The 24,217-nt window shown below is 40.0% G+C and overlaps 1 protein-coding gene across 5 annotated transcripts in view; it reads right to left on the bottom strand.

The window, feature by feature from the left end:
* NPAS3 (neuronal PAS domain protein 3) overlaps positions 1–24,217 on the bottom strand; it is a 964,678-nt gene that overhangs the window by 58,706 nt on the left and 881,755 nt on the right. For all 5 annotated transcript variants that reach the window (XM_025271190.3, XM_025271193.3, XM_044933430.2 and 2 more), the window contains one exon: positions 12,723–12,841. In XM_025271190.3, the coding sequence (XP_025126975.1) occupies positions 12,723–12,841 (119 nt within the window). The remainder of the gene's footprint in view (positions 1–12,722; positions 12,842–24,217) is intronic.

Raw genomic sequence — 24,217 nt, forward strand, 5'->3', positions numbered from 1 at the left:
AACGTTCTCAGGACTGCATGGCATAATTAGGAGGTGTGATTTCTGTATGCAGCAAGAAAAAGATTCTTTGGGGGCCAAAATGTGTCACAGGCTTTTGTGCCGTCTCTACTCCTCTGATGCTCTTTCCCCAAGAGGAGAACCACGGGCTGGGGAGGAAGTGTGGACAAGGGGCCTCTCCAGGCTTTGGATTCTGTTGCCCTCTATGGCATGGTGACAGTCTGGTCTGTTGGCTAGGGGCTTCACTTACCCATTCATGTTGACTTCTGGGTTCTGATTCACTGTTTTTGAGCTACGGGGCTGAGGGCATGACAACATGGAGGTATCGGGCACCACCACTTTGGTGTCCTAGAGGTAAAATCCACAGAACTTAACATTCTTCCACTGTGCCAAGGTGCTTGGGATCTGGATGCTAATGGGTCATTAGCCAAACTGTATCACTCCCCTGATCTGTCCAGTGGACAGAGGGAAAAGATACATTTCAGAGAGAAGACAGTAGTTTATTACAAAAGAACAGTTTAAGATTAAGAATGCTTTCCATTTCCATGCTACTTTTCTTTGAGGAGTTTGACGATTATGATATTGTTACCACCACTCATCATTAAAGAACTCAAGGACTTTGCCTCTAGGGCTATTCCAGGCAGGTTAAAAGATGCGTTTCCCTTCAACTGGAAACTTACAACCGTTTCAGGCAACAATAAGCCAATTGAAAACAAACAAAGGGAAAAAGAGATAAATTTAATAAGAACATGATATTGTGCTATATTTGGCATTAACAGAGAGGTGAATATGTATTGTATTAAAGAGAGTAAGGAAAAGAAATTTGTCACTGATCATGGAATAAGGCAAGATAGCATTAATCTCAGACCACTCTTTTATTTTTGCCTCAATTTAGGATCTAGATTGTTTTTGCAGAGTCTAGTCTATCCATAGGACAAAGTACAAAGTCATCTGAGCCCTCCTGAAGAATTAGAAAATCCTTTCCAGACCTCCTCTCCCTTGTTGCAGTGACTGGGTTAAATGTTTGCTGAAATCTTTCTCAAACCAGCAGTGACCACAAGGCAACATGGCAGCTCTTGGTAACTGTGTGGCCTTCACTGGAATTTACTGCAGGTCTTAGCCTCTCTCTTTCCAGGAGTCAGGGGCTGCTCCTATTTAGGCAGATCCTATTCCATTCCACCCAGAGGGGCTTTCACCCTAATGTAGAGAGTACACTCTAGGGAGGAAGTAATCTCAGCCATCAAATGACTAAAGAACACTGAAGGCAAGTCCTGTTGTTTTGTTTCCAGCAAGGAAACAGAAGCCCAGAGTAACAAGGCTGCTTGTCCAAAGGTGCAGAGCAAGTCAGCAGCAGTGTGCTGGTAGGGGGATGAAATTTTCTGAATCCCCTCACCAGCTGTGCCCACATTAAGCCACTCTGTTTTCATGATTTCTACAAGAAGTCATGAGTTTGAAGGACATTTAACAAGGAGCTGTTGAGACCTGTTAAATATATTCAGAACTACCAAGTAATAATCAAGTGACTCTTGATTGTACTTCCAGAGTTCTAGACACTAGAATTGGGTATAAGTGGGATACAAGTTAAATACATGTTGATTTTTAAAAAACTGAATATGATAGTGTGAAAAATATGTCATAGAATATGTCAACCATTAGTGAAGCCTTTTTAAAAGGAAAACTGAAGAAAACTTCAAAGTGTCTTAGCAATAGGGCCTGGAAACTAAAAATTATATAATTCTATTGGATGAATATTCTCATCTCTCTATCCCCTTTAAAGGAACTAGAATATTGACCAAAGAAAGGACTATGTTCTGGCTTTAGGATAAATGATGTCCAATATTTATAAATTTATTTTTTTAATGTTTATTGAATTTCTATTATGTGACCAAAACTATTCTAGGAGCTTCAGCTTATATTGAGGTGGGGGAAACAAATCCTATACAGACAAATTTATGAAATTGTGTTATGTTGTAAGTTCTATGAAGAACAATAAGGCAGCAGGATAAAGCAGATGATGGAGTACAGAGAGTGTGCTTGAGCTATTTTTATAGGAGGTGGTGAGGGAAGTGACATTTGAACAGAAATCTGCATGAAATGTAGGTGTGACCTGTGGATCTATGTGAGGACGATATATACTCCAGGGAGACTAAATGGCAGGTACAAAAACCCTGGTGAAAGTGAGGTGTAAATACTGCTATCAGTCAAATGATAACTTATATGGATTGCTTCTGTGGACCATTGCAAACAATGAGCTGAAAGTTATGTTTCCAACATGGCAACTTAGCAATATCCACTGCCCACTGATAGTTCAGATTAAACACATAGACACAGACACAGACACAGACACAGACACACACACAGACAGACACAGACACAGACACACACACACACACACAGAGTTAAGGCAGCAGCCCAAAGTTTCTCTCTCTTGAATATTACTATAGAAAGCTGAGAACTGATTATAGAGATGATTCTTTTGTTTAAATCTGAGTTTTCTTACTCAAAGCACTTTGAGGCCATTCTTTTAGTCTGATAGTGGAGGGCATCTCATCATCTGTCGTCCCCTTCCCCTCCTGCCTTCATCTCTCCTCAGAGGGTTCTGTTTATATGTATGTAGATGTTTTAAGCAAACTGGAGCCTTTGTTGGCTTACAGGAGCCTAGAAACTCCATTTATTCCAGAGATCAACAACATCAAATTGGCCCTGCCCCCTACTTCATTTCTTGCATTAAAGGGCTATATTAGTCTTGCCATGATGCTAAATCAATAACAAAGAGAACCATTCGATCCGTGTTTCTTTTGTTAAAGGGACAGATGACGTACTTCAGTTATATTTTGTATCTTATATTCAAATCAATATTCAGGATACTTAAGCAGGGAAAAATTTCCCAGAAATAAATGCATTTTCTATACTCAGAAGAAATCGTTTATTATTCTAGAGTGTATGTGACTTCCAGAAGACAATCTGAACTATTACTGATGAATTACTATTTTCCATGGTTACAGGTGCATATGCAGAGGTGTAGAAGTTAAGGTTTTGGATTGTCTAGATCAACCTTTATCAAATTCATAAAATGAGTTCCATAAACACAGAACTTCACATATGGACATGAATTGCGCACTCACCATGGACCAGGTATTGCTGTAGTGCTCTCTATGACTGTCCTACCCACTTTATTTCATAAGAGTCTCATGAAGGAACTTCTATTGGCACTCTCACTTTACAGGAGAGGAAACAGACACTTAAGGAAGTTAAACAATATACTTAAGGTCACGGAGTCAGGAAAGGCAGGACCAAGTTTAAATCCTTGGCAGTCTGATGTAATAGCCTATGGGCTTAGTCACTCATCAGTAAGGTGGTTTTGAGGTAAGGAGGGTTAGAAAAGGGACGTATCTTGAAACACTTGAAATCTGCAAAGTTAGGTAACTGCTGCTTTGGACCACTGGATCCAGAGATTACTTTAGGGAAACAGAAATTGTGGACCTTTGCAACTGTTGTTGAGGCATCTCAGTACATCAGTACATCAAAGAGTGCTGAGCCTGAAAAAATGAGGAACTGTGCTTCTGTTTACTTTTTAGTTCTAAAGCCTGTTTTTTTTTTTTCTTTCTTTTAAAAATCTTAATTGGCCAAAGCCTCATGGTAGATGATATTATAAAAATCCAGTAGCTTGAGAATATACTTACAAAGAAATTATCATAATTTTGGAAGGGCATTCATTAGTTAAATAACCTTATATACAGAAAGGTCATTAATCTTTGCATCATTGACATCATTTTCAAACTGATCGTCATTTTCATTATTCTTAGGTAGCAAAGACACAGAAAACCAAACTGGAAAGATCTAGAATTACTCAAAAATGGGATGCTCTTGTTTGTCTACCTGCTTTATAAAAGCTGTATAATGGAAAAGGAGCTACCTATAAGTGAGCAGCATACCTGGACTGCAGTTACTGACATACTTAGAGTTTACAGACACTTCACAGAATGGCTAGTGATTATGCCTCTAGTTGGTAAAATAGCTAGCTGATTAGTCCCGGCAGAAATGACATATCCCAAGCTAGAACTTCTGTCATGCCTTGGTAATGGGAAGTAAATTCTTTAAGATCAGAAACAATGTCAGTTATATTTAAAATGACACTGGAAACCACATTGTAATGGACCATTGTGCAGAGGTGAGCAGGGACTAAAACGAGATAATAGGATTTTAAAAATTTGATTTTATTGGTTCTCTCCTCTATTTGCATTTTTCATCAGGATAACCTCTGCCTGTAAGTTCTACTCTGGAAGTTTTTTCTCCTTCAATTTATTCTGGGTGTCTGGGTTGATTGAAAGGCAATATATGCGTAGTCTTAGAAAGGCTGAATGGGTTGACAGAATTTTTGGTCTTCCCTGAAAATTCATCTATTGATTTGACAAGACAGTTACATTTTGTGAAGCTTGGAATACCATAGACGTCACTTCAAGACAACACAGTGCTGAAGCGAGGCTTCAGGGGAAGCCCTGATATGTCTGGACACCTGGAATGTTTCTCAACCTCAGATAGGAAGAAACACCCAGATGGTATCTAACTGTTCACACTTGTCTAGGAGGAGAAACTCCTACATGATGAATTCCGTGTATGCTTTTAGAAATCTCCAGAGAAGGACCAAGACCCCACCGTCCCCTACATTAGTGCTGGGTGTGCACGTGTGTGTGTGCTAATTCGTTTCAGTCGTGTCCGACTCTTCATGACTGTATGGACTATCACCCCTCTGTGCACGAGTTTGTCCAGGGTAGAATACTGGAGTGGGTTGCCATTCCTCCTCCAGGGGATCTTCCCGACCCAGGGGTTGAACTTGAGTCTCTTATGTCTCCTGCGTTCTTTACTTCTAGCACCACCCGGCAAGCCCAGTGCTGGGTGTACCTCCAAGCTGAACTTCTCTTGGTACAATTAAAACTCATTGCAACCAATTAGCCTGTTGGGCAAAGAAAGAACCAGTCTTCCCATAACAACACTTAACATGTTTTTAAGCAATCTTTAACATATCACTGAGTTACAGCGGAAGGCAGTTTATTATTGAATACTGTTACACTTTTCAGAGAGATAGAGCCTCAAAATGTTAATATCCAGAAAAAAAAGCCTTGAAAGATGATTTAATCGAAAGAAAATGGTGATCAACAGATGCTAATATGAAGTGATGATGAATAAATGAGGTTAAGATGACTCTGTGTTTTCTAAAAGGAATTCTCAGCTGATGGCTCAAGGGAATGCTATAGATGTGGTACATTCTGATTTTCAGAAGGTGCACTGGTAAAGAGTGATGATATCCTAGTAGGCAAGATGGAGAAGGTGAGCCAGATCATGGTATAATCATCTGGGTGCATAGCTGATTGAACGGTCACATCTAAAAGACACTGATGTCAATTAGCAGGTTCTCTAGTAGTATGTTATAGGACTCAGGACTGTCAATATTTTCATTGCTATTTCAGAAAAAAGAGAGCATGCAATTCTATTCAGCTAACATGTATTGAATGGCAATTACATGCAGCATACTGTGCTGGGTGCTAAGGGAAGAAAGCAGAATAAGAAAGCACCCAGTATCTACTGCAGTATATAGGAATGAAGAAGGAATCTAAAATGAGAGGATCTGGATATTTCTCTCAGTTTTGCCATTTACCATTCACATGTCTCTAGACAAGTCAATTGATATTTCTATGGCTCAGTTTTTAACCTGTCTTCAAAAATTGGAAGGAGATAATTACCCAAAATTGTGAGGTTCACATGAGGTTATATGAAAGTGCTTTATAAAATGGAGAGAAGATAGCAGAACCTGTGTTATCTCATTTGATCTGTAGGAAGATTCTTTGGGTTATATGCTATTAAGAGTTTTATCTTGCAGGTGAGAAAACCGAGGCACAGAGAGCTTTAGTAAAAACTAAAAATGCTATTTTAGCACAGAGAAGGGACAGGTGGATTGGGAGAAATGCAAAAAGAAGTGATGTTTGAGTGGTGCCATATTGGTTCAGTAAAAGTTCTCCAGGTGGAAGTGTGGCAGAAAGGCATTTTTAGGGGAAAAATAATATCATGGTCAAAAGGATAGCAGTGTGAGTATGCAAATGTATTTCAAGAAAGATGATTGGACTGATTTTATTAGAGCATCAGTATTCGGAGTTCTAAGAAAGAATGATGGAGATGGTGGTGGGCAAGGATAGATTCTTGAATATGTTGGCACTGTGAACTATTGAAGTCTTAGAAGTAGAGAAGTAAATGATCACTGAGACTTTGGGAAGATATTCCATGGAGCCGAGTTCAGGACAGATTGGAGAAGTAAATTTTCTGGGAGGTAATTTGGGGGTTCCTCATGACAGATCTGGAAAAAAGGCACTAAATTGGAGGAATGGCAATAAGAGCAGGTGGATTCAACTGATTTTGGCAGCACATTAAAGTGGCAGGAGATCAAGAGGGAGGGGTTGATATCTTAGTATCATAGACTTGGTTTAATAAGACTTAAATGAAGAACTAAAATTCCAGATGATTGAAACAGTAATAATTCCCTTCTAGTTTGCTATCATCTTGAGTCTTGTCAGTATACGCATTCAATCAGGAATATGTTTGCATATGAAAAGCCTTCAATTCTAAAATTGACCTAGCTTGACATTGAAAATCCTGGTGACGCGACTCTGTTGCACACTAAAGTGAACAGGAAACAAAAGAGGACCATGTGCTACAAGAAATAATTCTCAACTACAGATCGAATCTTTTAATAGTCAGTATTATGTTTATAAAAATATTTTCTGAGAAGTACTTTTTCAGAAGATTATCTCTGTGTGCATGTGGGGGTCAGAATGGAAATCTTCTCTTTGTCCTTCTGTAATCTAGGAGTTGATGTCTTTTGTCACAGAACTTCAGTATATTTTATTAACACTAAATGGACAGAAGGGAGTGAGAAATGAGGAGGCAGGAAATGACTATTGTAATATTGGTGAAATATGTTCTGGAAGATGCACTAACTTGATTTCTTAATAAGTATCAAAGATTAATCACATTAAATAGCGTTTTGTAACCCGAAATCACTGGATACACTTGAGTGATTCAAGAACTTCCTGATGCAAAATACATTTACCTTGGGAGAGGTGCTACAGATTTCATCAAATCCTTAAAGGCATCTAGTGCTCAGTCGCTTCAGTCATGTCTGACTCTTTGCAACCCCATGGACTGTAGCCCGCTAGGCTCCTCTGTCCATGGGACTCTCCAGCTAAAAATACTGGAGTGCGTTGCTATGCCCTCCTCCAGGGAATCTCCACAACCCAGGGATCGAACCCACGTCTATGTCTCCTGCATTGGCAGGTGGATTCTTTACCACTAGCGCCACCTGGGAAGCCCCTATGGGCATCTATGACACCCTGAATAAAACAAATCACTGGTAAAATTATGGAGAGGCCTTACTCTACAGAACAGATACAATAATGAATTTTAAAAAATGAACAAGAGAAGTTTCTAACTTAAAACATGACAATGGTTGTGGGCTTAGAATAGACAAAAAGAATTTCCTGTAGCTAATTAGCGCCCTCTAAATTTTTGCTTTTGTTACTTCATGTTTAGATATTGATAAAAGAGTCTTAAAGCTGAATTATATCAGCAGGCTGAATAAACTAGTGAGCCTACAAAGTATTTTTCTCTATTATTATTTATACTTTGACTCTTTAGACCATAACGAGGCTGGATAGGTTTCAGGAATCGTTTGGCTCAACACGTAGCTACAGGCAAATTCATAGCCAAGTTATCCCAGATGGGGAAACTGCTTGTTTTTAAGTATCTGGAGCTCTCCCATCCTCTGTTAGTAATGTTTGCGTGTGTCAGAGTGGGAACTCCTGAATTTGAGGATTTTCAAGGAGTCATTCTCAGCACAGTATCAACATAACAGATTCTCTATCTGTCTGTTTCCCAGACCAGGATGTTCCACCACACCCTGAGAGGTAGGATATCTTCATGTATGTGGATAAATACTCTAGAAATGACAGGGCTGCTGGTGGGCATTTAAGAATAGAGTATAAAATGGAATGGTCCCATCCAAGGGACAGGAGGTAAGGCGGCAACCCTGTGAGCCCTTCCTTCTCTTATTTCCCTGATTACATTATCTCCTTTTGCTCTACTGTGCTATACCTAGGAAGTTCCCCCAGACCTAGACCTACTCAAGAAGGTAGAATATTGATGCACTGCAACCGAAAGGAGAGGCCCATTATGTGAAGATAGGTGGCCAACAATGAGACTTAACAACAACATAGCCCCCGAGGCTTAAAAAGTGGCGGGTCTAGATGGTGGCTCAGATGATAAAGAATCCATCTGCAATGCGGGAGACCTGGGTTCGATCCCTGGGTGGGGAAGATCCCCTGGAGAAGGGAATGGTTACCCACTCCAGCATTCTTGCCTAGAGAATTCCGTGGACAGAGGAGCCTGGCAGGCTACAGTCCATGGGGTCACAAAAAGTTGGACATGACTGAGTGACTAACACTTTCACTCCATCAGATAACACAGCAAATGGAGACAGAGATAAGGAATGTCAGCTCACAGCAGGGAAAATTCATTGGAGAAGAGAGGGCAACTTTCCTGAGGCCTGGGGTGTGGAAGCAACTCCAAGTTATATACCACTGTCGACCTGGATTAGCAGATACAGGTTGGCACTTCTTTGGCTAGAATTCTTGACCATGGCTATCTGAGCGGCTATCATATACCCTAGAAAGAAAGGTAAATCTCTGTAAACTGGTGCTGTGGAATCTGCTGAGATACCAAGGGAAGGTCTTAATCAAGCAAGAGGTTTTTCTTTTAAAAATTTAAATTTATTTTTCCTTTGTTGAGGTCCATTTTGTGCCGAGCCCTTCTTTGGACTTCATATGTTAAGCACTGACACAGAGCAGTGAGCAGACAGGGCTCTGGAGCCTAAATGCCTGGATCAACCCTGACTCCTTAGGAGCTACTTAAGAACTATGAGAATGAATGTGGGCAAAGTATTGAAGCTCTGGAAGTCTCAGCTTCACCACCTGCAAAATAGGCATAATAAGAGAATGTAAACCTTGAACAATGCCCGGCACAGAGGACATTTTTATATGAAGTTGTGGGGATTGGGTAAAATCAGTATAAAATGGCACAGTCCCTGCCAGTCTTCAGTAAGTGGCACTTGTGTTACCATTATTACTGTCCATGACAACAATGATGACCCTGCAAAGTTACGGAGAAAGTCAGAGCAGCCCACGTGCCAAGGTCATAGGAAAAAATGGAGGAAAATGTCGTGACCTGCATCGAGCAAGGCTTAACGTCTTGAATCTTTAACTAAGGGGAAAGAAATAAGCAAACAATGGTAATAAATTAGGGAGAATATTAGGAGTATGGAGAAATTATCATCGCTGTTTCTTTTTATTTGTGTTTATTGTGTGGTGGGGGGGGTGATTACCAGTTTTATTTGAATGTTTTATAAGCTGTTAGATTTATTTACTGAGAATGAACAGATAAATAGGGATGTTATTCAGCTGTGTCATGTCACGGCTTCTCATCAGCTCTTCCACTCACTTCCAGACAAGGTTAATTAATGAGGGAAGTTCACTGTGGAGGAGGAGGGGGAGAGCTGGATCTGCTGGGTGATTCATCTTGTTGGGGGAACAGGGGATGAAGCAGCTCTCATGTGAGCAGTGCTGGGGAGGGAAGTCAGCACTGGATGGAGCCTCGCAGGATATGTTGAGAAAGATGGTACTGTCAGAGGACTGTGATCACTTTAACACGATATAATTCATCTTTTTTATTTTTGTAAATTATGAAAATATGTTAACGCATTTACAGGAGACTTGGAAAATACAGAACAAAGTTACATATAGTTCCACGATGTTTTACACTTGTTGTAAGTCAATAAACTAAGATTTTTAATTGGAGTTTCACTGTGAAACTCTCAGAAATTAATAGAAGGAAGGTATAGAGCAGTAGCAGAATAGAGTAAACCTGAAAAGCATTATCAACACAATTAAGATTTATACAATTTTCACACAAGAGTAGGATACAAGTTCCCATAGACTATAAACTAGGAGACCCTAGAACATATCCAGAGACCTAAGACCAGGTGCAGAAATTTCATGGTCTAAAAGTATTGAAATCATACAGAGTCTGCCCTCTTATTACTGTGGAATTATGTTAGAGATCAATATCAAAAGATATTTGAAAGTAACCCACATATTTTCAGTGCAGTGTGACATTTACCAGGAGAGATCTTTGACTATGATCACTTTAACATGATATAATTTGATTGAAACTGAAACAGCTTCTAAATCTCTTCTAATCCTGGATGTTCAAGGTTGTACTTTTTAATATTTTGTTTCCCTTCTTAGAGCAAGGTGTCTTAATCCTAAACCAGAGGAGCTCCAGAAACATTCTTCTTCTATTTATGTTTTCATGGAGGGCTCTTTTCATTCACCTCTCCTAGGTGACATGTCACTCAGGGAGACCTTCAGTGAGCCTATCGAACATGGTCCCCATCAGCCATTCCCTCACATTGCCTTGCTTTACTCTTTGCCTAAAAGAGTGTGGGCTTGTGGCTAAGTGCAGGGGATGTAGAGCCAGACTGCCAGAGTTAAAACCCCAGCCTTGTCCCTCCCACTGTGTGACCTTGGGTGTTTAATTAACCTCTCAAGGCTTAGTTTCTTCATCTGTAAAATGGAAACAATGAAAATACTTCCTTCTTGGACAGTCGCAAAGACATACAAACTATGTCACACTCAGCATACTGTAGTGAGCACAAATGTTAGCTACTGTTTTAGCCTTCATTGCTCTCTGAAATCACTTTATTTACTTATTGTGTTCTTTTTCCTTGCTGCTTGTTAGCAGTTAGCAGGGACTTTTTGTTGTTCAGCGCTGAGTTTAGGATCTCAGGCTCCACAAATATATTTATATATTTGTTGAAATAATGAATGAATATTGTATCAGTATTTAAGAAATTTCAGACCGTGTAGCAAAACAGGTTGCCTGAGCTGCCTGAATGACGGGACAGACCAACAGAACCCAAGCCACTTAGTCTCTTGCCTGGATTGGAACTCAAACTATTTCTCTATGTTGTTATTATTTTTACCACACCTCCTACTTTGTGGCAAAGCTAAGATGCTGCAAAGTTTTATAATCTCTAGTTTGTTGTATGAATGTAGTAATAATTTTCTGTTGGTTTTCAAACAATTAAGTTATCTAATGATATTGAATTATACTAGATATTGCTTTTTCAAAATATACCTCACCCCTTCCACCCTTCTTTCCTTCTGGGATATGCCTGCTACAAACCAGTACAAACTGGGAAAGATGAAGAACTGAAATGGAGAAAAGTTGGAATACCAATAATGCATCTTTCTAGCATTAACATGACAATACTCGCTACATCTAATAGTTTGCCTATAGAATTTCAAACTGGCTGACACTACACAGCTAACAACTAATAAATGTATAGTGTTTCAGTGAGGCAGGAAAATACAAAATTGGCATAAGATAGTCTGTTTTCTGTCCTCCGACGTACCCCTTTATCATAGGACTGCAAATCACTCTGTAGGTGGAGCTAATGCACCCGGTGCTGCCCAAGTACCTACCTCTCCCTTTCCTCGATCCCTGTTAAAAATTAAGGGTGTTCCCAATGTGCCCTTTGGGCTGTGGGACAGCCCATCTAAAGATTGTCCCTAGAAAGACCTGCTTTGCCACTGCTTTATTTTTTTAGGGAAGAATTAATATCAAAGAAAATGTCTGATTCTGACTTTTCTGTAGCTGTTCCTGTCCTGATGACTTATATAAGGGTTTCAAAGCCTGATGAGAATGATTGTTACTATCCCTGGCAAGGCTAGAGCACTAACCCACAAGAACAGGGCTACTGGAAGCTCTAGACTCTCCAATGGGAAGAGGTCACACTGGCGACAGCCACAGTGCATGCCATTAGTTCGCCCTCCTCATATAATAAATACTGTTTGAGAGATTGGTTAGCGTGTTGTAAAATTGATAAGATTCGGGTTGCCAAAGGCATTTCATGAATTTCATAGGTCTTAATTTATGTTGCTATGGTAACTGAAATGTTGGAATTTCCCAAGATTAGAGCTTTTATATTCTTAACTTTAGAATGGTAAAATAATGTAGATTATGACTCTGGACTTGGTCTTTGCTATGTTTTCTGTATGTGGAGTGTCCTATCTATGCTAAGGTGTGAATGAACGTTCAGCCACTGTTAATTTCAAAATTAGGATTTCTGACATCCAACCTGATTTTCTTATCTACATGTATGAATCTTGGTGGCCAAGATGTTTTTTTTTTTTTTTTTTTTTTTCAAATGGACAGTCTTTCTCTAAAGAGAAAGAGGGGATTGGAAGAGGGAGGTGGGAGAAGTAGAATTTTTATAGTAGTAGTTCTAGAATAGTCATCTTAAGGACTAATGTGAATTTGGCTCACCTTCTCCATCAAAGTGAATTTCCAGCATGTGCTGAAGCACTTGATGCATTATTAACATGTGTTTTAAGAAAAGACACTCTGTTGAAGCATTTAGTGAGCCAGCACTGTCTGAAGTGAGAACGTGAGATATAATGAGTCCCCTGCCTTGAGACAGGAAGATAACTAAGAACCCTGTGCGCTGCTCACAGTCACATGTATTGATCATGTGGACCCAAAGCAGCTGGGACACGCAATGCAAATGACCTAGGATGGACCCGAGACAGGAGTCTCACCCCTGCTGGAACCCAGCTTACCTTATATCCTGATGATTTGATGTGCACGCCGCGTTTGGTCAGAGTAGATTTCATTCGGATGAAAAAGGAACGCTCAAGGGTGTTGTCAGTGGTGAGCAGACTGGGGCTGGTTGATTCCACTGAAGAATATAAAAATACATACACATGATTTAGATCTCTACACAGCCCCTTTCAGCTACTGCTCAGGTGCAATCCTTGAGTTCACTAAAAATAAATGACTGATGGGTGCTAAGAGCGTAGTAATCAATTTATCTCATCTAGAAAATGTTTACTTTGCAGAAAATAAAAAAGAAAAATTAATGTATCCCAAGAAACTCCATTCTGGTTTTGAGCAAGAGCTTTTCAGGTCTTTTTAGGTTTCAGCAGCTTTCCAAGTGGGGTCTGATAGTAATTGTAGCATATCATGAGGCTTGGCTGGTGCTCATGGACAGAACAGTCATGAAAAAGAAGGACCCCAGAGATTTATGGGATCAACCAAGACTCAGGTGGAAATGCTTCTGATCAGAGTCAGGACAACTTGCTTTTTGTTCTCCCTGCAAATCCCTTCTTGGATCAGTTGCTTGCTGGCAAGTTCTGAGCACCATGACACCACCAAGATTGGGGCAGCCATACCCTGGCCAGTGTCCTTGCCCTTCTGAGTTATTTTCCTTCATTATGGGGAATAAGAGGCCTGAAGTCTTCTCGACCGACTGGAGATAGAGGGCTGAGAATGGGCTATACGGATAAAAACAAAAACGACTCCCAAGATCAGCTGTCACTAGTGGCTGCTTCTCCCCAGCCCAGAATAGAAAACCTCCTCTGTGTTTCTACCTCTTTGCTTCTGAGAAAATCATAGTTTCTTAAGACAGCTACTCTTTCCCTTTCAATGTATTTAAGATTAAGCAGAGTATGTTTTGACTTATAAAACTTAAAATGGTAGTTTTCATTCTTGCTGATCTAAAACCACCTTTATGCAGGTCAGGAGGCAATGCAAATCTATTTTCTTTAGAAATAAGCTTCTATGGTATTTTGTACGTTTAAGTACTTTCCTGAAAAGAAATTAACTTGGGGGTTTTAAAGCCTAAAAAGACTCTAATTTTGCTCTTCTAAAATATACTTTAAAGTTTTTCTTATTATTCTAAAGTTAAAAAAAAATTTCAACAACAAAACATTTTGAGCAGCTCTACAAGAACACTAATTTTCTCTAGGATGAAGGTCAAGAAATATGTGTAATAAAGAGATTTAAGAATTAAGTAGGTGAGAAAATAGCTATTAAAAAACAAAGAAAAAATAGGCAAAACAAGCTTTTCAATTTCAAATTATGAAACATATTCCATATATTTCTAAGGGGAAGAAACATCTATTTTTTTATATTAAATTTGATGCTCTGATGAAAGAAGAGTGAGATAATAAGAGAAGCCTTACTATTGGTGGTTGGGGGCTTGTATTATTCTTGCCTTCATCTGACTATATTTCCCTCTATTTATGGCGTTTCTATTCTGGGGTGATGGAACCACTGACAAGTGTCCCTTCTTATGTGTCTCTCTCAAGATTTTCTTCTTTTTTTGTCTTAGCACAGATCTGATGTCATTTTAAATGTACAGCTTTTTATCACTCGAGGGAAAAGCAGAGCCATGTTATATTTAGTACTTTCATTTCTTCTGATTAAATATGAATTACTATGAAATTTTTCTCATCATCTAACACGCCATAATACGCCAACAGCTTTTTAATACACTATATAAGCACAAACTTCTGCTCTAAGAGTTTAATTTGCCCCTCTAATCCAATCACATCAACCTTATTTCTCTTATCAGAGATTCCCATTTTGAATTAAATGAGCTCATTAGTTTTAATCAAAAGCAGAGAGATCAAAACTTAAACGTAAATGCTTTAGATCAGAACTGTCAGTCAGCCGTGCAGTTCTATTTTACTAAAACACAAGATCAGAGACCCTTAGAACCAATTTTTCTCGTAAGGGATGCCGAGAGCTTGAAGATGCTATATCCCCCCCCCCACCCCGCCTTTTTTTCCTTCCTCCCAAGGACAGATTATACATTTAAGGTTAGACTTAATTTATAGCAGTTTTTCATCCTGGTGGAAATGGAAAAGTATGGCAATCTACTAGGGTCCCTTTCACGTTTATTGGCCCCGGTCCTCAGAGACTTGAACTAACGTGAAGCCATCAGAATCCACATCACAAACTCAGCTTTAAGAATTCAGCTTTGTTCAGTGAGATTGTGTTTGCAACAGCCGAGGAAAAATGCAACTTCCCAGAAAAGTGAACTGTGTTTTAGGGCTGAGGTCCAAGAAACCCTGAACCAGGAAGGAAGGAACCACGTTAACTGTAGAAAGGTGAATAATTCAGGCATCATTAGAAATTGTTATCATTTTTGGTACATGGAACTTTCACAGGTTAACACTTAGTGGATACTTTAGAGACCCCAGCAGGGTGGTTCCCCTTAGGGGATGAAATGGGAGACACAGCTCTACATGAGCTATGAAGGTGAGCACTTTGTCCTGCTCTGACTGGGCAGTGAACACAGTACTCCCCCACCCCATGGGTTAGATTGCCAATATATACAGGAGCAGAAGGAAATGGCAAGTCACTTGCCTGGATTCTTCCCTGGAGAATCCCCATGGACAGAGGAGCCTGGTGGGCTACAGCCCATGGGGTTGCAAAGAGTTGGACAAGACTGAGCGATTGAGAATATACAGGAGCAGCCTTCATTAAAACCAGGACAACTGGTGTGAGAGGAATTCTGAGGTCAGATTTTGCCCCAGTGAAATCTAGACTGAAAATCGAAATAATAACTGCTCCTTACGCTTTATTTCAAGAGCATGGGCGTATGGTGCGAAGGGTGGTGAGGGAGAAGGAGAGAAGACAACTTAGAAAAGACTTTAATTTCTGATAAAGATTTCTGCTTTAACATGCCTTTCTGAGGACAGGGGCAGAAGTAACCTGCCACACTGGCCCTTTCAGAGGCTACCTAACAAACTAATCCCCAGTACACACATACCATGGCTATGTGACCTCAAGGGCTGGGAAATATGCTCTGGGTATCCCAGCTCTGACAGGGATGTCTCTCATGTAAAAAGACGTAATCGGCATGCGACAGACAAGAGCAGCAGTTTTAGAAGAGAAGCTTTCTAAGGGTCTCAGGTGAGAAGCATGGATTTTGATGAATGTTCTACAGGGAGAGAACCAAGGAAGCTTGGCCTTGGTGATGTGTGACATGACTGTAGCATGGAGAAAGGATATGTGTGTGTGTGTGTGTGTGTGTGTGTGTGTGTGTGTTTTGGGTGGATATGAAGGGAGGACAACATAATGAGAAAAGTATCCTTAAGACTGGTGCTCTGTAAAGACTGTGGAACCAATCTATGTAAAAAAAAAAAAAAGCATTTTAGAGTGCTTTCCAGATATCACAAGCTTTTCTGTCAACTTTTTGATTCAGGCCAGGATTGCTGCATGATCTGATAAAAAAAAAATTGGGATTCAGAGAATTTATATCTGCTGCCTGAGACAAAGGAGAAATTGATGGGTAAAACTGGATTAAGTGGTCAAAAACTGGATTATATGGCCAGTTGTGACCTATGAATTATAAACAAGGAACTAAAAAAAGAAAACAAGACCCACACAGATGAAAGCTAGATAAAGAAATAGACTTTCTTTTGCTGAATCTCAAGGGCCTCAACTTTTAAATAAATCTAAATGATCTCAGCCCTTGAAATGTCAATTTTTGCATATTTTGTGAAATTTACAGAACAATTTATAGCAAAAGTTGTAATAATTTTTACGTTGGCAAATGCCACCATAATGGGACAGCATATCTGTGTTATTCCCCCTCTGTTGGTGATTCCCTCCCTGGTCCTGTAGTCGCTGCTTTCTTATCATATGGAGGCAGGAAGCAGTGGTGACGGGGGAGGGAAGGAGATGGCTGGGAACCATCCTGTTCTCTCTGACCAACCCGAGGTCCAGATGTATGCTGAGCACTTTTAGGCCTCTCCTTGGGGTTCCTGCAGGAGGATGAGGCCAAAGCATAAAGACAGCCTTTCTTTTTAGCATACTTCAAATATTTGCTGTGCAATACTACTGTCAGAGCCCTCAACTGCTATGAAATCATGATGGAAGTGAGAAAGAAAAGCTACATTTTGAGACAACTCTGTTATTCCTTAAGTGTGAGCAAAGTATTTTTCCTTTTAAAGGAGAAGTGGAATTGGACTAAGTTGTTAAGATACGAAGTTAAATATACTCTTTCCCTACTTCACTGCTTAATTGAATCTTTTCCGTTTTAAGATGTTCTGTGCAAAGTGCAAACAACCAAAATGACCTTCACAAGACTAGGGAAGAGATGTTGGGCCATTTCACAGTTTTCTTGATACAGGCAAACTTTCATTGGCATGTGCTGTTAACTTTGTTAGATACTATGTATGACTTGGTCGTAACAGGCTTCCTTGTTGCTGCCTCACTCACTCTAAAAGAAATGTAGTACTTTAGGACTTTAGAAAGTGACAAGTTATTTCTTTTCTTGCAAAAGGTTCCCTGCACTTCCTCTGTCACTTGGAAATTAGATTTGATCACGTGGCTTTCTGTGGCCAAAAGAATACGAACCAAAGTCATATATTGCTTTCAGGTGGAATTTCCTAGAAGAGCTGGTCACAAGGTCCTACTCTCTCTTTCTCACAGCTGTGCTGACTATCGACGTTTCAGATGGTGGCTGCTCCATTGACCTAGGTTTTGGAATAAGGACAACAAGGGGCAGAACCTTTAGCCCATCTTCACAGAAATAAATCTTTTGTTGTAGTTTGGGGATTGCTTTTTATTGCAGCTTAACTTAGCCCATACTGACTGATGAAAATATCAGATCTTTATCATTATATAAAAATACATGTTCTCCAAGTCTCCCAGATAGTCAGTTGCAGAGCACATAGACATGACCTGTTTGTCTGACTCCAAAGTTTGTGATGCGTCCAATATACTATTCTTACATTTATTTGATCCTCATTTTATCTCTTATGCTAGGGCAGCAGGGTGGAGACAGGTCTAACTTTGATTCTCTATAGCACATAGGGAATATATAGATATAATTTACATATATTTAATATATTCAATAACTAATATTCATTAAATATTGACATTAATCTAATAAGATCTTCCCAACTTAGTAGTAGGGCTTCCCTGGTGATTCAGACAGTAGAGAATCTGCCTGCAATGTGGGAGACCTGGGTTCGATTCCTGGGTCGGGAAGATTCCCTGGAGGGGGAAATGGCAACCCATCCCAGTATTCTTACCTGGAGAATCCCATGGACAGAGGAGCCGGCCAGGCTACAGTCCATGGTGTTGCAGAGAGTCAGACACGACGAAGCGACTAACACTTTCAACTTAGTAGTAGGTCAGTGGTAAAAATAGTATGTCAATGGTAAAAAGAAATCTTTTCTCACAGAAATTGTCCCCAGCAGATTTTATGTTTATCTAGGATGACAACTGTGATAATTTAAAACTGCTCCAAATTCTTCAATACTCCTTCAGAAACATGGAGCCTGCTTCCTCTCCCTTTGACTGTGGGCTAGACTTGGTGACTTACTTCAGATCAATAGCATGTGGCAGACTTGGTGATGTGTGGCTTGGTCATGACAGGCAGCATGGCTTCCCTGTTGCTGCCTCATTCACTCTAATGGAAACCAGCTGCCATATTGTGAGGACACTTGAGCAGTCCTCTGGGGAGATCAGTGTAGAGAGGAACTGAGGCGTCCTCCTCACAGTCACGTGAGTGAGCTTAGATGTGGGCCTTCCTCCCCAGTCAAGTCTTCAGATGACTATGCTCTGACTGACATCTCCATGGCAACCTCATGAGAGACCCTGAGCTTGAACTACTCAGACAAGCTGTTACTGGATTCCTGACCTATAGAAACTATGTGAAATATCTGCTTTTAAAAGAAACGTCTGTAAGTATTTGGGGTGATTTGTTATGCAAAGATAGATAATATAATACCCACGTGGAACCTTTTTTTGGAAAAATCATGACCTTGTTTTGAAATGTGACAGCAGGCACATGGGTAAAACTCATGTGATTTTGCGAAGGAATGCATTGCCCAGAGTACATGGTGAATTCACATATGTAAGAAAAGCTACCTGTAGTGCTGATTTTTATAAGTGGGGTCTATGTTTCAAAGGTAAATGCTCAACTGATTTTTTTTTTAACGTGCAATTTGCAAAAGGTGCTATCAACAGTATCATCTGCAAGACTGTGACATCTTGAAAGGCAGGCTTGACATCTTGCTTATATTTAGTTGTATCCATTCCCTGCCCTTCTCCAGCCCCCTTCATCCCCCCAAGTACCTAGGATTACATTTTACGTAAATAGACACTCAATTTGCATGTTGAATAAAGTAACATTCTGATGCTTTCTTTTAGGAAGAATTAGTCACTTTGCCCCTGCCCTTCATTCTCTCGCACCAAACATCTTGTCCCAAGAAGCCTTTATTTTATTTTATTTTATTTTTTTTTGTGGAGAGGGAATCATTATGTCCTCCTCTTGTATTCATCTCTAAGGAAGCATTTTCTGCTAAGTGTTATTTTGAGAGTAATGGACCAGTGGGTTTGGTAGGCAAAAAAAGGATTGGCTTGATTTTGCCTAGAATTAGAGAAAACTTTGTTCTCTGTCTTTTAAGAGTTGGTCTCCACCCCACTGGCCCGTCCTCTGCCATGCGCCAGGGCAATTTTGAAGAGGGTGATGGGCCTCTGTAGAGGACACATAGATGCTCAGCCTCTGGTGGGGAGGCTGCTGCTGCTGCTAAGTCGCTTCAGTCGTGTCCGACCCTGTGTGACCCCATAGATGGCAGCCCACCAGGCTCCCCCATCCCTGGGATTCTCCAGGCAAGAACAGTGGAGTGGGTTGCCATTTCCTTCTCCAATGCATGAAAGTGAAAAGTGAAAGTGAAATCGCTCAGTCGTGTCCGACTCTTAGTGACCCCATGGACTGCAGCCTACCAGGCTCCTCCCTCCATGGCGGGGAGGCAATGCCCACTATTTCCTGGGTTTCCCAGGCTATACCAGCTTTTGAACGTCAGGCAAATACAATTGCAGCCGCCATCCTCTGGCTCAGCCATCAGCCCTCTCAGCTTCAGTGCTCGCTTGGGAGTATGACGGAAAAGCCGTATTTATTGAAGTCTCATTAGGGCTGGTTCCTGCTCCCACTCAGTTGTGAGTCTTTAGCTTTGTTTAGAAACTTATGAATCATTAACTGAAACTCTAGAGCATAGCTGTGAAAATAATTGTGGCTCAATAATGATGCAATAAACTTCTTTCAAAGTAACGTTAAAAATAATCCGCCAAAAAAAGAAGAGGAAAACAATAATAATCTGCGAACCCATGCCACCTGTCAGCATGAGCTCCCCAGCAGTATCTGCCTGCCTGGGATGAGAATCGGAATGCATGAGGTTGGCATTCAGGATTCCTGCGCCTGGCAGGGGTTGCTACTTGGGGAGGCTGTCCCCCGAGGGAGAGGAGCACGTTCAGCTGCCGCCTGCTGCTCAGCAGTTGGTGTTTGGATGATACCACTCCGGGGAAATACACACAGTGTCAGAGTCAAGCTGCTACCAGTGGGTGTATCTGTACACAACTCCTAAGCATCAGGAAAGTTCAAGGGGAAAAACTGGGTATTGTAAAGATGGCCTTTGAGAGTATATGACATCCGGCATGACCCGTTCGGCAGCAGGCTGTGTGCTCTAAAGCACCTGCCATCTGAATACTGCAGGCGACGGTTTTAAATCTTCCTGGAGACTCCCTATAAATGTTGCCACTTGAGGGATCCATTCTGGGAGAAAAATATAGTACGTCCTCCCGGGATGCCTCTTGGATTCCATTACCAGTATTGCGTATGGGATCGAGTGTGGCAATGCTTTTATCACGACTATAAAGTGGTTATGAGCCAATTCCTCATATAAAACATACTCAGTAATGTTGAGGCTTTTTTTTCTTTTTCTGTTTCCTTCTTTTATTTCCTTCCTTTCTCTCCTTCCTTCCTTCTTCTTCTTCTTTTTTTTTTAATGACAAACACGATGTCAGACAAAGGGCATCAGGACTTGGTCTTTGTAGTACAAAACAAAATAACAATACATAAACACCTTTGTGAAGGCAGCTTGAAACCCCATGTTTTCTATTAAAAAGTCATGTTCAATCTTCACTGTTGATAGAACCGAATAGCTAACACAGAGAACATTGTATATCAGAAAGGTCAATAGTTATTATGAGCTACAAATATATTTTTTTCCATCCTTCGGGCTGTTTAGCGCATATCACAGCATGAGCAGCTGTCTTCTTTAATGCTTTTAAAATTAGAATCCCAAAGAGGAAGAAAAAATTATGGTTGCAATGATTGCTCTTTGCTTTTGTAAGTTTACTTTAATATATCATTTCATATACATGAATCTTGTGTGCAGCCTATCCATGGGGCAGTAACCGGTTGCCAGTATCGAGCTGAACTGCCATGTTTATTTTCTTAGCATTCTGGCCAAATCTCCATCTCAGGCACAGATGTTGTCGACATACCATATTTTCAAAAGGAGTCATATAGAGGAGTCTGGTTACAGAGACACTCGTGAACACACACATATGCATTCTGCCTTTTCATTGCTTTAAAGCTCTGTGACTAACTACAACAATGCCATGTGATGAGGAACAGTTATGCAAGTACTGGGTGAAAAATCAGGCAGTGATTCAAACCACGGATGCACAAGCATCCCTCTCCACCTGTAGGCGTATGGACTGAGGGCACGTTACAGGTTGTTAAAGGTTGATCTTTTGCCTGTGCCTGGAACTCCTGGCCCTTACTAGGCATACAGCCCTAAAGACAATGAGCATTTTAAATAGCACATACTGGATGTCATAGCTCGCTCAGTCTTTGTTCAGTTATTTACAATAAATACGTAATGAGGATCTATAATGAGCTGGGATAGTTTATAACAATGTTTTCATTTGGGAGGAGGGGAAAATATGTAATAGTTTCTGGTAGTAATTGATGCGCTATAAAGAAGAGTGATGCAGGGTAAGGCGCTGGGAGTGATGAGAACCACGTTTTGGTTGTGTGGCACAGGAGACTAAGTCATGCGGATATTGGGGTAAATGTGCCACACCCTCTTGGCTCATGATTTGAGTTGCAACTTCATCACTAAATAGCTTTACAGAAAACTATTATTTGGATAGATATGCACCAGTGCTGATAAAATGCTGGAAATGTTACCTTTGGGCTTTAGTACAAAATTAAAATAAGTGATGTGCTATGGATGAAAATTTAACCTGTAGGAAACCAAGGGAGGTGTTGCTAAGAACTGGACAGACACTCAAGCCTCCCAGATGAACATATTGGCATTGTCATTTCTTTGGGGATCTCTAGAGAGAGCAGCTTCAGTAGAAAAGTGGAATAAAGGTTGAGTAAATACGCGATATACTTCTCTTTGGTGAATATCGGTGATGAAAATAAAGAGATCTGAGTATGTTTATTGATTGAGAGGACTGAGTTTAAAGTTGTCTGTATTAGAAATGCTAATTGAAGAATTTAAATCCTAAGGGATATTGCATCAGTAACAGAGAAAGAGCAGTGAGCCTCTGAAATGGAAGAAGAAAAAAAAGGATGTGAGTTGGTGGCAGGGGCTGGGGGTGGGGGGGGGGTGGGTGGGGGGAGGGAAAGAGGGGAGGGAGAGAGAGGGGAAGGTGATGGGAACAGGGTTGAACAACTTAATAGAGTAAAGGTCGTTTGTGGAGATAAAGGAAGTGCGAGAAAGAGAGGATTTTGAGAGTTTAAAAAAAAAAAAAAAAGCTGTGGAGCAGCCCATGTGGGCAAAGCAAGTAGGATCGATAGAAAATAAGTAATAAGATTACACAGTAGTTAGAAGTTGCATGGCTCAAATTTAAGCACACTGGTTTTCTAGGGGGCCCTGATGATAATGGCTTTGTAGTTTTTCTAGGCCATGCTCAACAGTGGGCTTTTGCCAGAGATGGGAGCAGACACAGTGGGAATGAAAGAAGGACAATAGAGAGAAGGACTCCAGAGGGTTAAGAGACAAACACGTGAGGCGGGAGTGATGAAATGGGGAACAGGAGAGAACGAGGGGGGAAGGGATGGGGCTACAGGTGAGGCAGCCAGTAAAGGGTGCTTTGTTCCCAGGATGATTTGTGAGAATGCGTTTGTTGCTTTTAAACAAGTTTATGTTCTATATCTCTCTTTTTCCTATGTTCATAGAAAATCTGGAAGATAATGCAAAAGTATAAATAAGAAAAAAAATATGCAGTTACCTTATCACCCAGAAACTATGAACACTAATATGTTTTGTTGCTCCCTAATTTACTATTTATTTGTATATTTATTTCAAAATTAGGATCATACCTGAGTGTCTCCCACATTTTTTGATGTTAAAAATCATAGCTCACTCTGTGATAATAGCTGGGCTTTTATTAGACACTGTTTGGGGAATAAAAGGATGTTGGAGCTCCATTGGTCTTGGCTGTAAGGCAGCTTTAAAATTAAGTAATGATAGTATCTGCTTGTGTCCAAATCAGTACGTTACTTTCAAACACTATTTCTCCTGACTGTGTAATATTCCATTGTATGGTGATGACTTTCTTGGAAATTAGTCTTCCTTCAACTTTCTTATCATGTCTTTGGGTAGATCTCTAGAAAAAGTATTACTGGGTCAAAGAGCATAAGTTTTTTTTTTTAAAGCTAATATGTATGATTTGTTTTTCAAAAAAGTTGTGTGTATCAGTTTATATGTTTATCAGCAATGTTTGATGTTCATATTAATTGCCATCTTAATGTTGTTATTTGATAAAAAATATAAATTAGAAGATAGCCTAAAAAGCATTATGTAAAAACATCTCATGTGTTTAATTTGCATTTTTATTTCTAATGATGTTGAATAATGTTTTAATACTTACTGGCCATTTGAATTTTTTTTTAGTGATTCATATATTTATGTTCTCTGTTTTCCACTCAAGTTTTATTCTTTATCTTATCAATTTTAATTATATATATATATATATATATATATATACACATACACATACACATACAGGGTTTCCCAGGTGGCTCTATGGTAAAGAATCCACCTGCGAATGCAGAAGACATGGGCTCAATCCCTGGATCAGGCTGATCCCCTGGAGAAGGAAATGGCAATCCACTCTAGTATTTTTGCCTGGGAAATCCCATGGACAGAGAAACCTGGCTGGCTACAGTCTATGGGGTCGCAAAAGAGTTGGACACAACTTAGTGACTAGTCAATTAATCACTAGTGTCCAACTCTTTTGCAACTATATATATATATATATATCCTTAATATATATATAAGGATACTATCTCTGCCACATTTCTTGCAAATATTTCCTCACTTTTTGCCTTTTACTTCTTTTTATGGTGTTCATTGATACAAAAATGTTTAAAAATTTTATATAGAGAAGTCTATACATTTTTCCCTTTGAAACTTTTGTTGCTCTCATACCTTAGAAAGCTTTTCCTCTA

Source organism: Bubalus bubalis, chromosome 20, assembly GCF_019923935.1.
Source record: "Bubalus bubalis isolate 160015118507 breed Murrah chromosome 20, NDDB_SH_1, whole genome shotgun sequence".
NCBI lineage: Eukaryota > Metazoa > Chordata > Mammalia > Artiodactyla > Bovidae > Bubalus > Bubalus bubalis.